Source organism: Astyanax mexicanus, chromosome 1, assembly GCF_023375975.1.
Source record: "Astyanax mexicanus isolate ESR-SI-001 chromosome 1, AstMex3_surface, whole genome shotgun sequence".
Taxonomy (NCBI): domain Eukaryota; kingdom Metazoa; phylum Chordata; class Actinopteri; order Characiformes; family Acestrorhamphidae; genus Astyanax; species Astyanax mexicanus.
In genome coordinates, this window is record NC_064408.1 from 1,097,563 (window position 1) to 1,115,387 (window position 17,825).

At 42.9% G+C, this 17,825-nt stretch overlaps 1 protein-coding gene across 1 annotated transcript; it reads left to right on the forward strand.

Moving 5' to 3' along the window:
• The first annotated feature begins 1,804 nt into the window (after positions 1 to 1,804).
• slc25a15b (solute carrier family 25 member 15b) lies at positions 1,805 to 17,543 on the forward strand. Its single transcript, XM_022664134.2, has 7 exons — positions 1,805 to 1,874; positions 9,689 to 9,797; positions 13,674 to 13,932; positions 14,702 to 14,839; positions 16,097 to 16,272; positions 16,376 to 16,534; positions 16,980 to 17,543. Exons 2-7 carry the CDS (start codon positions 9,743 to 9,745, stop codon positions 17,099 to 17,101), a joined length of 909 nt encoding a protein of 302 aa, XP_022519855.1. The 5' UTR covers positions 1,805 to 1,874; positions 9,689 to 9,742; the 3' UTR covers positions 17,102 to 17,543.
• Positions 17,544 to 17,825: the final 282 nt, after the last annotated feature.

Sequence of the window (17,825 nt, forward strand, 5' to 3'; positions counted from 1 at the left end):
TAAAATCTATTTAAACCGGTCTCTGATGCAATCAGCGCCACGAGCATGTTTTATTCTCCACCCGTTTTCAGACAAGCCCCGCCCCCAAACGCTGCAACTGGCTGGGGGTGCGTTTCAAACAGTGTACAAAATTTAAAAAAAGGTATAAAATACTTTAGTTATATAAAAAATGAAGAGAGCACTTCAGTTTCTGAATCAGTTTCTCTGATTTTGCTATTTATAGGTTTATGTTTGAGTAAAATGAACATTGTTGTTTTATTCTATAAACTACAGACAACATTACTCCTAAATTCCAAATGAAAATATTCTCATTTAGAGCATTTTGAGAAATGGCTAATCTAATGGTTATCAAATAATACCACAAAATCTTATGTTTCCAGTATTAATACTGAAATATAAAAGTTTGGAGTCCTATAAAACTTAAAAATCAAAGGGTTATCAAATCACACCAATACATATTTAAAGTTCACTGTTATCATGTATTCAATATACATGTTTTAAGTGATATTACTGTATGATTTTGGAGTGATGTGATACCAAACGTAGGTAAACATCTATATTCAGTTGTTTATAAAACAGATTTGATCGCTGATTTGTGTGCTGTCCTTTTCATTTCCATATCAGACTTTAATGCACTTGTTCAAACCCCAAAACAGGCTGGATTTTTCTTATTGAACAAAAAAGTTGTGTATCTGATAGTGCTGCTAGTTTTAAAACACTGTTAATGTTGCACATTTTAAACCATTTTTTATAAATTGGTTGTGGTGATGGTTAAAACAATGCAAAATATTTACAGTTTTCTAAACTGAACCATCACATGTTTATTAAATAATTACATTTCTCTAAACCTTAAGCTGTATACACAATGCTGTTCTACTTAAACACCATGTCCTACACCCTTTTCAGTACACACTACATTACATACCCTACTCCCTACAGCCCATGACATACACCCTATTCCCTACTATCTCCATCCTATGACCTTCATACTACACCCTTTGCCCTACACCCTATTCCCTAATATCTAAACACTATGACCTTCATACTACACCCATTGCCCTACACCCTATTCCCTAATATCTAAACACTATGACCTTCATACTACACCCTTTGCCCTACACCCTATTCCCTACTATCTATATACTATGACCTTCATACTACACCCTTTACCCTACACCCTATTTTATACTGTCTACATCCTATGACCTTCATACTACACCCTTTTCCCTACACCCTACACTCCATACACTACCCCCTACACCCCATGACATATACCCTATTCCCTACTATCTACATCCTATGACCATCATACTACACCCAGTGCACTACACCCTATTCCCTACTAACTACATCCTAACACCTTCGTACTACATCCTTTGCCCTACACCCTATTCCCTACTATCTACATCCTATGACCTTAATAGTATATCCTTTGCACCGCACCCTACACTCCAAACTTTACTCCCTACACAATTTGCCCTACACCCTATACCCTAAAGTAAATGTCATGGAGTGTAGGGTGTAGGGTGCATGGAATAGAGTGTAGGGTATATGAAATAGTGCATGAGATATAGGGTTCCAAACATCAGGTGTAGGGAGTAGGGCTCACTCCTAAATGAAACGTACCCCTTTTTGACGGGGTATGAACCTCCAGCCAATCCCAGAACGCGAGGGGCGGGGCTTTCGCGTTCTACTATGGCAGAGTGCATCTGAGGACAGAGCTGGAACAAATGCTTTGTGACTGTTACATTCTAAGCCAATCGGATCGCGGGGTGGGCGGGGCTTGCCGGAAAGCGGGTGGGGTTACAGACCGTGCTGAGAACAGAGCGCACATCCAGCAGCAGCAGCGGCAGCAGCGATGGATCAACAGTGAGGTCAGAACCCAAACACAGCTATCTAGAACCCTGCAGAGGTTCTCCACTGTTAGATATGATTTATTCCTATCGGAACTGGTGGTATTAGTGTAAGCAGAGGGCGTGGTTTGTGATTTATGGTGTTTAAAGTGCGGTTTAGCTGCAGTAGCTGGGGAGCTAGCTGATCAATAGGGGATGTATGGTGCGGGTTTCTGTGTTTTTATTATTTATATAAGTTTATTTCACTTTAGAAACACTATATCCGAGTAAACACGTGATTAAATTACAGTTTTACACGTTTAAATAACGTTTAAAATCACAGTAATGTGAGTAATGTTGGGTTTGTGTCCTTGTGATGATCTTTACTTTCTTAATCTTTAGTTTTTTAACTTTATCTTCAGACAACTTTCAAAAATTCCACTAATTTCCAAATAACTAATATCTGACAATAAATAAAATGTGTTATATATTTTAAAACATAGCGTAATTCAACCTTTTGCCCACATAAGTAGGAAATTTAAAACCATTATTATCCTCCGTAAAAGTAGTTGACCGACAAAGGGAACTTCTAAGCAACTGAAGGCCTCTCTCCTATTGGCTATTTGCTATAATGTTCATGAGCCCACATGATCACATGGACATGGACAATTCTGAAGTCTTCTGAAACCAGTTTTCTTTGGACAGATTAAACCAAAATAGATCTTTATAGATCTTAAAATGAGAAGCGTTAAATTACTGCATTCCAGCATAAAAATCTTATCCCGCCTGTGAAACATGGTGGTGGTAGTTACATGGTTTGGATCTGTTTCGCTAAATCTGGGCCAGTATAACGTGTCATCATTGATGGAAAAACACATTCTAAACAATTTCAGTAAATTCTGATGTAAAATAAAAAGAAATTTGTTTTTTTATATTTTGGAAAAGTAAAACAAAAAAATTGAGTACAATATTGTAATGTTTAATTGATTTGTTTAATGTTTAATCTCTTACAAATCCTTCACAGTAATACTGCTAATACCGACATTTTCTTCAATGTTTATTTATTAGGTTTAGAACAAAAATGTAATACAAAACACAATCCAATAAGAAAAAATTCTAAGATTAGTATGGAAAACAGTTACTGATATATTTAATATTTAATACATTTTGTGTAAGCTGAGTAAAGTGTGGCTGTGTGTCCTTGTGATGATCTTTATTTTCTTATTCTTAGTTTAGTTTAGTCTCAGTCTGAGCTGAGTTTGCATTAATAAACATAATAATTAATTAAACATTAATTAAACATTAATAAACAGTAGGGCTGCCACGATTAGTCGACTAGTCACGATTATGTCGACTATTAAAATAGTCGACGACTAATTTAATAGTCGATTAGTCGGTTTTTTTTTTTCTTTGTTTTTCTCTCCAAACTGCTGCGACTGCCTTTCTGTCCTGGACGCACATGCGCAGTAGTGGAAACCGGGGTAGGTAGTGGACGACATCTCAGGACATTATACAGACAGGCTCTGGTTTCATGGCTACCCCGCTACAGAACTCAAAAGTGTGGGATCACCAAGAAAATAAAAGTGAAACGCGTGCAATGCAATATCTGCAATGAAGAACTTGCCTTCCTCGGCAGCACAACCGCGATGCACGAGCACCTGAAAAGGAGGCATGTTGTGGCTGATTAAATGACGAAGAAGCTAAATTGCTATTTAGCTGCTAAAATTAGCGTAAACAGAGCGTTAACTTAGTACTTAACTTACTCATCTTGATAGCTTTAAAACAGAGGTCACTAATAGGCGGACCGCGATCCGGATCCGGACCCAGACGTTGTCACAAATGCCGTCCCAAACCGATAAACTACAGAGAAGGATTTCATTCTGACAGTGGCTTCTGTTTTCAGTGCTTTTCGGTGCAGTAAACTCACAGATCAGTCATGTGTGGTGTAAAATCACCAAACGCTCTCCTCTGCCAATCAGATCTGTGCAGACCGCTGCCCTGGCTAGTGAATTGGGACGCGGACGGGGAAAAACGCCTTTATAAAGAGATAGGGAGCCCAAGAACTGGCAGAAAAACAAGATCGGGCAGAAACTAAAGACACACTGAGTGCGACAGAGAGACGGTAATGTACACAATATCTGGACAGAGAGGCATTTTTTATTAATATACTTTTTTTTCATAATAGTTCAAACAACCTCACGGTTGAGATGTTTCATAAATGCCAGTGCCTTATCCTTATTTTACACAGTTGTTTACACTTTATGCTAAACAGTAAAATAATTGTCTGTTACAACAAGCTGCATATTTCATTAAAGGTTTAATGAACTATGATTTTAATTGTTTTTATTTTTAGTTAGCATATAGCTGAAATCTAATGTTGGTTGTATAATAGCGGCTGCATTCTATTGTGATAAACTGTGTTTTATATTCAATTAACGTATGATCCGATTAGTCGACTAATCATAAAAAATAATCGGTGATTAGTCGACTATAAAAATAATCGTTTGTGGCAGCCCTAATAAACAGTGTAGTTTATGTATTGTGGCGGCTCTGGGTTGTGTGTGTGGCTGCCTGCAGGCATGGTTCTGTTCTCCTGTGTGCGAGGATGACAGGGGTGGGGCATCTCCCTTGGGAGGGGTTATGCAGAGAGGGTGGGCACCACTCTGGATCTGCCATCTGGGAGACACACAGCTGGGTTGGTGGCCTTTGGGCTATTTAGCTCTGTGGTTTAATGGTTTTAGCTCTCCTAGTCTTGTTAAAGGCTGTAAGTGAGTGGCAAGCCTGTTCAATAAAAGAGCTGTTGAGCATTCAGCATGAGTCTCACGGGTCTTCCTTCCTCTTCCACGCCACATTTGGTGTCAGAAGTGACCCTGCTGGAAGATATTGAGCTGCTGGCAGGGGAAATCGAACGGCTGAGGAGGAAGACAGCGGACCAACGGACTTGAGGCAAGGCTCTCCAGCGGAGTGGACTCGGACCTGACGGCGCCAACGGACTTGAGGCAAGGCTCTCCAGCGGAGTGGACTCGGACCTGACGGCGCCAGCGGGCTGTTCGGAGGCCGTGGCCGGGGAGAGTGCCGCTGCGAGCTGCCTGAACTGACGCGGGCGCTGAGAACACGTTTCAGCCGCCAACCGTCGGAGGCGGCCGCCAAAATGCTAGTGGCGGACAGACGCCGACAGCAGGTAGAGACACTGGGGGATGCTGGCATCGGAGATGGCCCTGCTAACCCGCCAAGCTTACCCAACGTTTCCGCGAGCGGCCCAGAGGAGGCTCGCGTTGGATCACTTTCTGCGCGCCCTCGAGCCGAGCGAGCTGCGCAAACACGTGAGGCTGGCCGACCCGCAGACCCTGGAGTCCGCGGTGGAGGTGGCGGAGCGGTCCGAACTCATCCTCTCAAGCCATCCTGGACCGTGGGGGGCGTCGCCGGTTGCCCGTGATTCGCAGAGGTGGGGTCGGAGCCGGTCTGATGCCCAACTGGAGTGCTGGCGCTGCGGGGGGGCGTGGCCACAAGCGAGCGCACTGCAGCCGGCCGGGAAACGAAGCCGGGACCACCCAGTGAGGGTTACGGTGGCCCCAGGAAGGCTATGCTTACCCTCGGGATCTGATTCCGGAACTGCCGGACTCAGCGGCTATTTCCTGAAATGCACATTGAATGGAGTGACGGTGAACGCGCTGGTGGACACGGGCTCGTCAGTCTCACTGATACGGCCCGAGCTAGCGACGGAGGTAGTGGCCGAGTTTGTGACTGACAACAGCCAGCGCATCGCTCTCTCTAAAGTCACCGGGGATCCTATAGGTCTCCTAGGATTAACGGAGTTGACGATTGATGTCGACAAGGGGCCCTTTCAACAACAGTTCTGGGTAGGACGCATCAACGACCCGTTCATTCTGGGCAAGGACCTGCTCTCACGCGTCGGAGCTATCATTGACTGTGCACGGGGCTCGGTGCTGGTGTCTGGACTCCCCATAGAGATACGCGACGAGTTAGGGGTAAGTGAACTGGTGGGAGGGAATGTGTGTGATTCGGTGCGTGATACGGTAGAGGGTCCGCTGGATGCGGGGTTGAGTGTAGATCAGATAGAGGAGATGCTGGGGCGCAGTTGTGTGGGTTTATCTGGTCCCCAGCAACTCCGTTTGCACGAACTGATCGGCCGTTTTCGCACGAGTTTCGATGTGTCTGAGCGCGAGTGTACTAAAACTAGCCTTGCGGTTCATTCGATAAACACGGGTGACGCCCAGCCCATCAGGCTGAGGCCGCACCGTCTGGCGTTAGCTAAGCGCGTAGCGGCGGAGCAGTTAGTCCGCGAGATGGCGAGTATGGGCATTATTGAGCCTTCGAGCAGCCCGTGGTCGGCCCCGGTGGTCCTTGCGAAAAAGAAGGATGGAAATTGGCGCTTTTGCATGGATTATCGGCGACTTAAAGCTGTCGCGAAGCTTGACCTACCCACTCCCCAGGATCGACGATACGCTGGACCAGCTGTCTGGCTCAGCCTGGTTCAGCTCGTTAGACCTGAGGAGCGGATATTGGCAGGTGCCCCTCGCGGTGGGGGATAGGGAGAAAACCGCTTTCTCGCTCGGCTCAGCCCTATGGCATTTCACGGTGCTTCCGTTCGGATTGTGTAACTCGCCGGCTACTTTTGAGCGTCTTATGGAGCGTGTTTTATGCGGGGTTCCGCGGTCGTGCTGCGTCGTTTATTTGGATGATGTCTTGGTGCACGGAACCGACTTCGACTCCTCACTGTCTCACCTTGAAATGGTGATCGGCGCGATTCAGGCGGCTAACCTGAAGCTCAATCCGGCAAATTGTAATCTGCTAAGGCAGCGCGTGAGCTTCCTGGGCCGCGTAGTGAGCGGTGCTGGCGTGGAAACCGATCCCAAAAAGACGGAGGCGGCCCGTGACTGGCCCACACCGCGAGACGCTAAGATGGTTCGCAGCTTTGTGGGGCTCGCCTCGTATTACAGGCGGTTTATTAGGGGGTTCGCGGACGTGGCAGCGCCGTTTCATGCTCTGACTAAGCCTAGTGTGAAATTCCGCTGGTCTGACGAGGCGGAGCGGGCATTCGAGGAGCTAAAAAGCCGCCTGTGCAATGCTCCGATTCTAGCGTATCCGAAGGTGTCTGAGAGTTTCATTGTGGATACTGATGCGAGCGACCACGGCCTCGGAGCAGTCCTGTCGCAGGTTCAGGACGGCTCCGAGCGCGTAATAGCGTACTATAGCCGCCGCCTGGACAAGGCGGAGCGCAACTATTGCGTAACGTGCCGGGAACTACTCGCAGTGGTCGAAAGCCTTAAACATTTCCGAGCGTACGTGTATGGGGTGCCCTTTCTGCTGCGCACTGACCACGCCTCGCTACAGTGGCTCATGCGTTTCCGCGAGCCCGAGGGCCAACTCACGCGCTGGTTATCTAGACTCCAGGAGTTTCGTTTTGAGGTTGTGCACCGCCCGGGCCGTGGCCTCAGTAACGCGGATGCTTTGTCGTGCCGGCCGTGTGTGGCCGCCGACTGCAAACATTGTGCTCGTGCTGAGGAGAAATCTGCTGAGACTGCACGCTGCGCTGCAATCTCCGGGGATGTTACTGGCGCTGTCGGGGTGGCTCAGGTGTCAGTAGAGCAGCTCCGCGATGCGCAACGGGCGGATCGCGAATTATCGTGGGCAGTACACGCGCTCAGTGCGAATGTCACACCGTCGTGGGGGGAGGTGGTGCCGCTGGGCCCGATTGCTAAGGCGTTGCGCTCCAACTGGGCTAGTTTTAGTTTGTCCGACGGCGTGCTGTGCCATACCTGGGAGGATCCGGCAAACGGGCGGCGCGTTTTTCAGGTGGTGGTACCGCGGGCGCTTAGGGGATCGGTCCTACGGGGAGTTCATGGGTCACCTGGGGCTGGGCACTTTGGTGTCACCAAGACTCTGAAGCGCCTGAGGCAACGCTTCTATTGGCCTGGGTGTAGAACCGACGTGGAACTCTTCGTGCACTGCTGTGACGTGTGCGCTGCCAAGAAGGGCCCCTCGAGGGCGCCCCACGCCCCACTTCACCCTTACCAGTGTGGCAGCCCGATGGAGCGTGTGGCCGTGGACGTGCTGGGCCCCTTTCCGGTGACGGACTCTGGAAATAGCTTTGTTCTGGTGGCGATGGACTATTTCACGAAGTGGCCAGAGGCCTACGCGCTGCTTTGGGGACCCGTTGGCGGTGGGGGCGAGGGTTTGGCTATATAACCCTCAGCGGAAGAAGGGACTGTGCCCGAAGCTCCAGTCGGCCTGGGTGGGTCCGTGCTTGGTGCTGTCCAGGCTGGGGGAGGTGGTGTATAAGATCCGGTGGGGCAGACGCACTATGATTGTGCACCGTGATAGGCTGCCCCCCTATAGTCCGAGACTGTCGGACACTGTGGACGGTGGTGCGGAGCCTGCCGGCCTTGCACTCGTGCCTGACCTGAACTCTGGCTCTTCGGAGCCGCTGGCAGGCGGTGCCGTGCCCGGCCCCTCCAGGCTGCTGCGGGCACGGAGGCCGCCCGCCCGCCTTAATGACTTTGTTTGCGACTGATTGTTAAAAAAAAAAAAAAAAATGTTCTGTTGTACACGGGGTTTGTGTTGGGTTGGTGGGGTCGCCGGGACGGCTGACCCTTGGGAGGGGGGCTATGTGGCGGCTCTGGGTTGTGTGTGTGGCTGCCTGTAGGCATGGTTCTGTTCTCCTGTGTGCGAGGATGACAGGGGTGGGGCATCTCCCTTGGGAGGGGTTATGCAGAGAGGGTGGGCACCACTCTGGATCTGCCATCTGGGAGATACACAGCTGGGCTGGTGGCCTTTGGGCTGTTTGAGCTCTGTGGTTTAATGGTTTTAGCTCTCCTAGTCTTGTTAAAGACTGTAAGTGAGTGGCAAGCCGGTTCAATAAAGGAGCTGTTGAGCATTCAGCATGAGTCTCACGGGTCTTCCTTCCTCTTCCACGCCACAATATTAATGAGCCCATATCTCAGTAAACACAGACACTATCTGTCAACTTTCCAAAATTCAAATTATATTCTATTAACTACTGAAGTATATAATTAATAGACATTAGAAACAGATGCACCAACAACTTTAACACAGCTTTACTTACCTTTACTTACAAAACAAAATATTTTAAATAGTTTTATAAACACTATAAACACACCTAAAACATTCAAGAACTCAAAAGCTATGTTGCACAAGTTAAACACAAGTTTAATATCATATAATTTACAATATGCTATTACTGAAGCTATTAGAGGCGTTATTACAGTATTCAAATCAGCCACATTTCCCTTTTTTTTCCAGTTAACAAATACATTTAATTCAGTGAGCATTTAAGCTACAGTATTTATATATTTAAACATATATTTATATTTAAACTGCTCTTGAAGTTTTTTTGCACCTTGTATCCAGAGTGCAGAGTTTTATCTCTTGTGTTCGTCTCACTGCAGTGCGTTAGCTTGTTATGCTAACTGGCTAGTGTTAGCTAGTGAGCTGTGTCTGCTTCTTTGGTGGTGCTGTTCTACACAGCGCTCCGCAGCGCCTCTAGTGGTATGGCGGCAATGTGTAAAAAACTTTTAACACTTAGCACTTTTATGTACTGTAAATTTAAGATTTTTTTTCACAAATTTAATTTATTGTACCATTATATAAATAGATTGTAGTTCAAGTAGTACATTATATTTTGTCGCCTCATTTCATAAACCTTTCATGTTTTTTTGAGCGCAGTGTCTGAACAGTAAACTATAATTCATATTTTGAGAGCTAAATATATCTCACTGTATAATTATATATAATTATAATTTAGTGTTTATCTCTCTCTCTCTCTCTCTCTCTCTCTCTCTCTCTCTGTCTCTGTCTCTCTATCTCTTATTCAGATCCAGATTCCAGTTTAACTTCAGTTAAAGAAACAGAGGAAATTTCCCGTCGCCATGGCGCCACATCCTGTGGTCCAGGCCATTATAGATCTGTCAGCTGGAGCCATAGGTAGGTGGAACCGGTCCAAGTGATTGATCACTTATGTAAATATAATTTAATCACTATGGCTTGCAAAAGTATTCATACCCCTTGGACTTTTCCACATTTTGTCACCTTACAACCACAAACTTACTTATGTATTTTGTTGAGATTTTAAGTGATAGGCAAACCAAAATGTATTGCGTAAGTGTGAAGTGGAAAGAAAATAATACATGGTTTTCAGAAAAGCGTGACATGCAAAAGTATTCATCCCCCCATATAAATATGAATATAAGTAGCGCCACCATTCGCTGCAATTACAACTGTGCTTTGGGGTTTGTCTCTCCCAGGTTTGATAATCTACAGACTTTTTGAGAAATTTTTACTCCATTCTTCTTTATAAATCAGCTGAAGATCAGTCTCCATCAGGTTGGATGGAGAGTGTTGGTCTGTGAACAGTGGGATTTAGGTCTTTAGGACTTTAACTGGATCATTCTAACACATGAATATTCTCTGATCTAAATCATTATAGCTCCACTGTAGCTCTGGCTGTATGTTTAGGGTCATCGTCTTGCTGGAAGATCTCAAGTCTTTTACAGCCTCCAACAGCTTTTCTTCTTCCAGGATTGTTCTGTATTTATTTATCTCCATCCATCTTCCCTCCATCAACTCTGACCAGCTTCCTAAATCTGTCCCTGCTGAAGAAAAGCTCATCCCCACAGCATGATGCTGCCACCACCATGTTTCAAAGTTTCACCATGTTTTTCTTCCACTCTTCCATAAAGATCAGATTTGTGGAGAGCAGGACTTATAGTTGTCCTGTGAACAGATTCTCCTGATCCTCCTGATCTGTGGATCTCTGCAGCTCCTCCAGAGTGATCATGGGTCTCGGCTGCTGCTCTGATCAGTGCTCTCCTTGCTGGATCTGTTAGTTTGGGTGGACGGTTGGTTCATGTCTTGGTTGGTTTGTAGAATCAGTTTTAGTAGAGTAACTGTTTCAGGTTCAGGTTTTTTGGATGATGGATTGATGGAACAGAGCTGATTGGGATGATCAAAGCTTGGGATGTGTTTTTATAATCTAACCCTGCTTTAATCTTCTTCTCCACAACTTTATCTCTGATCTGTCTGCTGAGTTTCTTCTTGGTCTTCATGATGCTGTTTGTTCACTAGTGTTCACTAATAAACCACTGAGTTCTTCCCAGAACAGCTGTATTTATACTGAGACTAAATTACTAAATTATACACAGCTGTGTTGGCTTATCACTTTTAAAATCTCAATAAAACACATTTAAGTTTGTGGTTGCAAGGTGACAAAATGTAAAAAAAAGTTTAAGAGGTATGAATACTTTTGCAAGGTACTGTATAAATGTATTTATTAGAATACAGAAGTAAACAGTCTGCGTCTGAAACGGATCCTGGTTCCCTGTGTAGTGCGCTGTGTGTAGAGATTTATAACCTAAATATTCTGAGTTTTATTTAAAATCAGTAAATTTTATCAGGAGAGTTTTTGACTCTGTTAGTGTGAATAAAACTCGGCTTTGTGTTCAGATCTGATCTCACCCCCCCCGGGATTAGAGAGGGTGCTGACCCGGCACTTTCTAAAGAGACACACACACACACACACACGCTTATACACACACTCTCTAACACACAGTGTGACGCCTGACCTTTTTAACCCCTTTAAAGTTCAGTTCAGTGCAGCTGTTTTGTGATTAACAGCAAAATCCTGAGTTATTCAGTCCTGCAGTTACTACATAACTAATAACTACACTATTAGTTTCACAGGCCTGAAACTCCACAATTTTAAATACTCCCTGTATCAGGATTAATTAAGCTAAATAATAAACACTGGGTTTATGGGAATTTCCTGTAGACACTAAAATTCACTGTATTTTTCAGCATTTAATTTCCCTCTGTTTCAGGCTTTTGGGGAAGTCAATATTTTCAATAATCAATAAATCTCAGATTGCAAAAGATGGCAACACTAACCCTGTGGTTTTACTTTGATAAAACGCTGTAACAGATCAAAAATGCTATAACGCTGACTTTACATAATACGAGTGTAATTCAGAACATAATTCTGTAATTACGTATAAATATCTGTAATTTATTTAATTGTGGGCTCACACACAGAGTCCAATGGGTTAAACGCTCATTACAAGCTAATCTAAAGTTACGAAAATCACAGTTTAAACTATAGAATTCAGTAATATTTTGATGCATGCAGTACATTTATATATATTAAAAAGCAAAAAGTGGAGGTACAGCTAGAGTTACCAACCATCTCGAAAAAATACTGAATCATCTGAAAAGTCTTTTATTTGGCAGCTAAATGTTGCGTCTCGTATTTAACCAATACTACGTGCAATTTGTTCTGTATTACCAGAAAAAAATGTCCAATACACACATACACACACACACACACACACACACACATACAGAGATACACCCACACTAAATTGAACAAAATGCTGTTGAGTGAATAATCATGTATTTAATATACAGTAGTACACATAATACAGTAGCCAATATAAATATTATATATGGCAATTTAAACAACAAATTATAGTAATGGATTAACATTTGATTAATAAACAAACAAATAAATTAATAAATACATTTGTTAAGAGTAAACGTTTGTTCTGTAGAGCTTTCTGTGTATTTTATGTTAAATTGTTGAATTATTGAGGAATACAGTGTTCAGTGATTATTATATAAATTATATTATTAATGAGGTTTTATTGTTTGGATGATCTGACTCCATTTAAAGGAGGGGTGTCCAAACTATGCACAAAGTATTTTAGAAATAAAATTAAATTTGGCCACTATTAAGCAGGTTTTTATATTGTTTTAAATTCAAAGTTTGAACACTAGGTGTCGCTATCACGTAAACCCAATTTTTCTTTATTATGCCTACATTCAGGGTTGCCAGGTTGGTGTATTTTCCCACCAAATTGGGATTGTTTAAAATCGTGGGTAAAATTCAATAAGCTGGATGCTTATTTTGGGCTGCTTTTAAAAATTACTGCAGCCACCAAAAAACTAAAAACAAACAAAAAAAAACAAAGGAAAAAGATCACAATGTAATCAGAAATCACCAGAAGATAAAAATGTTTACAGTGGAGCTAATTTTGCTAATTATGTTGCTATTAAATATGTTTACCCGTGATATAAAACTAGTAAAAAAGAACTAATAAAACACTAATGTTACAATATTATCAATGACTTTGAAATAAACAGCAATACTGATAATAAATCACTTATAAACTAAATACTAAGTCGTACATTCAAAGCTGTTTTGCCATTTGCTTCAAGCAAGTAATAGGCATATATTTTGGGATAGTTTAAGCTTCTGAAGGGCTTTAGGGTTTTAGACTGACTTTGGGCAGGATATTTTTGTTGGATCTGGCAACCCTGCCTACATTATTGTTCCTGAGCTTTTAGGAAAACATGGCAACTCCAAAGAAACTGAAAATGGACAGAAAGTGCAGAAACGTTCAGAGGGAAGTGTGTTTAATGTTTAATATGTGTAAATCTTATTTTACACAGCACTGTTAAAGATGGATAAGGATAGTAACTCAAGTTAAATGGTGTGTAAATGTATTAAATGTATTATTATAAGTAGTATATTTATTAGAAGTAGAAACACTGATGGAGGGAGGAGCCTATCTAATGAACGACCCAATAAAGAGCTTGTTTTATGTGGTGGTTGATTTGAATACAGGTGGAGAGAATGGGCGGGGCTTTGTGTGTATCCCCAGTTGATAGGTGCAGGTGTTAGACTGTATTATATCAGGTATATCAGGTGTATCTACACCTTCAGATATATTACATCACAGCCTCCACCTGTTACAGTGTGGTTCTGTTCACCTGTCAGCTCAGGTAACGTTCTGCGTGCTCCTGCAGGTGGCGCTGCGTGTGTGTTCAGTGGTCAGCCGCTGGACACGGCGAAGGTGAAGATGCAGACGTTTCCCGGGCTTTACCGTGGCTTCATCCACTGCTTCCTCTCCACCTACAGACAGGTGGGGTTAAAGGGGCTGTACCAGGGCACTAGCCCCGCCCTCATGGCCAACATCGCCGAGAACTCCGTCCTCTTCATGAGCTACGGCTTCTGCCAGCAGGTGGTGCGCCTCACCTGCGGCCTGGAGGAAGGGGCGGTCCTCAGGTGAGGGGAATTCTGGGAAAGCAGGGTTCTTATTTTATTACTTAATTAAGGGAATGTGATTTAACACACCTGTGGAATATCCTCACGTTTACCTGAACCTGTCTCTCTCTCTCTCTCTCTGTCTGTACCTGTCTCTCTCTGTACCTGTCTCTCTCTCCCTCTCTCTGTACCTGTCTCTCTCTCCCTCTCTCTGTCTCTCTCTGTACCTGTCTCTCTCTCTCTCTTCCTTCTCTCTCTGTACTTGTCTCTCTCTCTCCCTCTCTCTGTCTCTCTCTCTCTGTCTCTCTCTCTGTCTCTCTCTCTCTCTCTCTCTGTCTCTCTCTCTCTCTCTCTCTCTCTGTCTGTACCTGTCTCTCTCTGTACCTGTCTCTCTCTCCCTCTCTCTGTCTCTCTCTGTACCTGTCTCTCTCTCTCTCCCTCTCTCTGTACCTGTCTCTCTCTCTGTCTCTCTCTGTACCTGTCTCTCTCTCTCTCTCTCCATCTCTCTCTGTACTTGTCTCTCTCTCTCCCTCTCTCTGTCTCTCTCTCTCTCTCTCTCTCTCTGTGTACCTCTCTCTCTCTCTCTGTCTCTCTCTCTCTGTCTCTCTCTGTACCTGTCTCTCTCTCTCTCCCTCTCTCTCTGTACTTGTCTCTCTCTCTCCCTCTCTCTGTCTCTCTCTCTCTCTGTCTCTCTCTCTGTCTCTCTCTCTCTCTCTCTCTGTCTCTCTCTCTCTGTCTCTCTCTCCCTCTCTCCCTCTCTCTGTCTCTCTCTGTACCTGTCTGTGTGCAGTGATCTGCAGAAGGCGTGTGCGGGGTCTGTAGCCTCTGTTTTCTCCTCTCTGGTTCTTTGTCCCACTGAGTTGGTGAAGTGCAGACTGCAGGCTATGCACGAGATGGCAGCGTCCGGCCGGATCACCGCCGCACAGAAGTACCTCACTACTATATATTTACCTGCATATACCTGAGATTAAACACATATATGTACAATTACCTGTATTTACCTGAATTTACCTAAACAAAATTACATTTACATGCATTAACATAAAAAACACTATTTACCTGTATTTACCTGAGAAAATATAGTTTACTTGCATTTACCTAAAAAACTAACATTTATCTTTATTTACCAAAAAAACTAACATTTACCTGCATTAACATAAAACAGCTTTTACTTGTATTTTCCAGTATTTACTCCAAAAAAAACTAATATTATCCTGTATTTACATTCTATACCTAACATTTACCTGCATTTTTGAGATAAACATAGAAAACAGCATTTACCTATATTTACCTAAAACACAAACATTAACCTGTATTTACCTGAAAGTACCACATCTATGTACATTTACATGTATTTACATGCATTAATAAAAGCAAAAAAAACCCCATATCTACCTGCTTTAACTTAAAAAATAGCATTTTCCTGCTTTAACCTAAAAAACGAGTATTTACATGAATTTACCTAAAGTAAGCAAATAATTGCCTGTTTTTACCTGTATTAACCTAAAAAACTAGCATTTACCTTTATTTACATGCATTTATTTATACCTATCTACATTTACCTGCATTGGTGCAAAAAAATGAAATTTATCTACATTTACCTGCATCAGTCCAGAAACATGAATGTTTACCTGTGTTTACCTGCATTTATCCAAAAAAGTAGAATTTACCTGTATTTACCTGAAAAACAATAAATATTTACCTGAATTTACCTCCATTTAACTAAAAAAACTAACATTTTCTTGCAATTACATATTTAATGTATTTACATGCATTAATGAATGCAAAACAAAACTAATATTGACCTGCTTTACCTTTAAAAAAACGAATATTTACCTGTATTTACCTGTATTAACCTTAAAAACATAAACTAATATTGATCTGCATTTACCTAAAAAACAAGCATTTACCAGTATTTACCTGCTTTTGCTTTCATTTTTTAGAGATAAACCACATCTGTATACACTTACCTGTATTTACCTGGATACATTTACCTAAAAAACTAACATTTACCTGCATTTACTTCCATTTATTTATACCTACCTATATTTACCTGCACTTACATGCATTTACCTGTATATACATTTACTGCATATATGCATGCATTTACCTACATTTACATGTATTTATTTGTATTTACCTGCATATTTTTTGAATAATCGTAATTCTCTCTCTCTCTCTGTAGTTCGGTGTGGTCTGTTATCAGGTCGATCGCTCAGAACGAGGGTCCTACAGGATTTTTCCAGGGTCTGATCCCCACCATCGCCCGCGAGGTGCCCGGGTACTTCTGCTTCTTCGGGGCGTACGAACTCTGCCGAACTTTCTTCTCAGAAAAAATGCAGTGCAGTAAAGATGATATAGGTAAATTCAGATCATCACCCTGTTCACACTGTTTAATACAATCAGGATCTGAATCCGGATTAAAGTGCACTGAGCCTGATTTAATTTCGGTGTTTGTGTTCAGGTGTAGCTTCCATTGTGTTCAGCGGTGGTGTTGGGGGGGCGTGTCTCTGGCTGGTGGTTTATCCAATGGACTGCGTGAAATCCAGAATCCAGGTGATGTCCATGACCGGCCGACAGGCGGGATTCTACACCACCTTCATGCAGATCTTCAGAACCGAAGGTAGAAAAAGCTCATTCTGACAGACTGTAATACACTACAGGAAGTGTAGGGGGCGCTCTATAACGCTCTATAATGTTCATATGATCCACACGCTCATTCTGACAGACTGTAATACACTACAGGAAGTGTAGGGGGTGCTCTATAATGCTCTATAATGTTCATATGATCCACAACACGCTCATTCTGACAGACTGTAATACACTACAGGAAGCGTAGGGGGCGCTCTATAACGCTCTATAATGTTCATATGATCCACACGCTCATTCTGACAGACTGTAATACACTACAGGAAGTGTAGGGGGTGCTCTATAATGCTCTATAATGTTCATATGATCCACAACACGCTCATTCTGACAGACTGTAATACACTACAGGAAGCGTAGGGGGCGCTCTATAATGCTCTATAATGTTCATATGATAATATTTGGTGTTTTGCTTTCCGCAGGTGTTCGCGCTCTGTATTCTGGTCTCACTCCGACGATGATCCGAACATTCCCGGCGAACGGAGCGCTGTTCCTGGGATATGAAGCTAGTCGGAAAATGATGATGTCACAGTTTGATAGTTAACGTTAAATTTAACGTTAAATATCTCGTTACATCTTTTTTTTTAACTTCAAGTGCTGCTTTTCTTCTATTATCCAGATTAACTCGTTACGTAGAATTCACTACGATCTGGTTTTAATTCTATTTATTTTTATTTTAGACGTTTATTTTAAACAACGTAACTGCCATGCTTCAATTTACGCACAAGTGTATTATTTTATGTAGGGATGCATCGATTAGGGAATTGTACAGATCAGTGTTAATATTCAATATAATCCAAAACGCTAAAAAAAAACGAAATTCTGTTCACATTTTGCATTAATCTGCATTTTTGGTTGAATTAGATCATTATACGATCTCATAAAAACAGCTATAAACACTCCAAGATCTCACTGTGATCAGATCCTAATCGGATTTCAGTAACTCGTTTTGATGCTTCAGATACAAAATTCTTAATTTTAGCATTTTATTAGGGGTTCGAGCACGTAGTGCTAGAAACCCTATTGTAATTGTTCTGATTATTAGGGGTTCGAGCACGTAGTGCTAGAAACCCTATTGTAATTGTTCTGATTATTAGGGGTTCGAGCACGTAGTGCTAGAAACCCTATTGTAATTGTTCTGATTATTATTATTATTATTATTCTTATTCTTTTTCTGCCATAGAAGTGATCGGGCAGAAGAAACCGTAAGGCCTACAGGGCTGAGACTTGGTCATATGGTAGTACTTCTCACCGCTACTCAGATTCAA

What these genes read in the sequence shown, in the direction of transcription:
- slc25a15b (XM_022664134.2), top strand. Translation starts at nt 9,743, where the DNA reads ATGGCGCCACATCCTGTGGTCCAGGCCATTATAGATCTGTCAGCTGGA. An exon ending in GAGGAAGGGGCGGTCCTCAG is followed by an intron (nt 13,933 to 14,701) that starts GTGAGGGGAATT and finishes GTCTGTGTGCAG; the next exon opens with TGATCTGCAGAAGGCGTGTG. An exon ending in CGGATCACCGCCGCACAGAA is followed by an intron (nt 14,840 to 16,096) that starts GTACCTCACTAC and finishes CTCTCTCTGTAG; the next exon opens with TTCGGTGTGGTCTGTTATCA.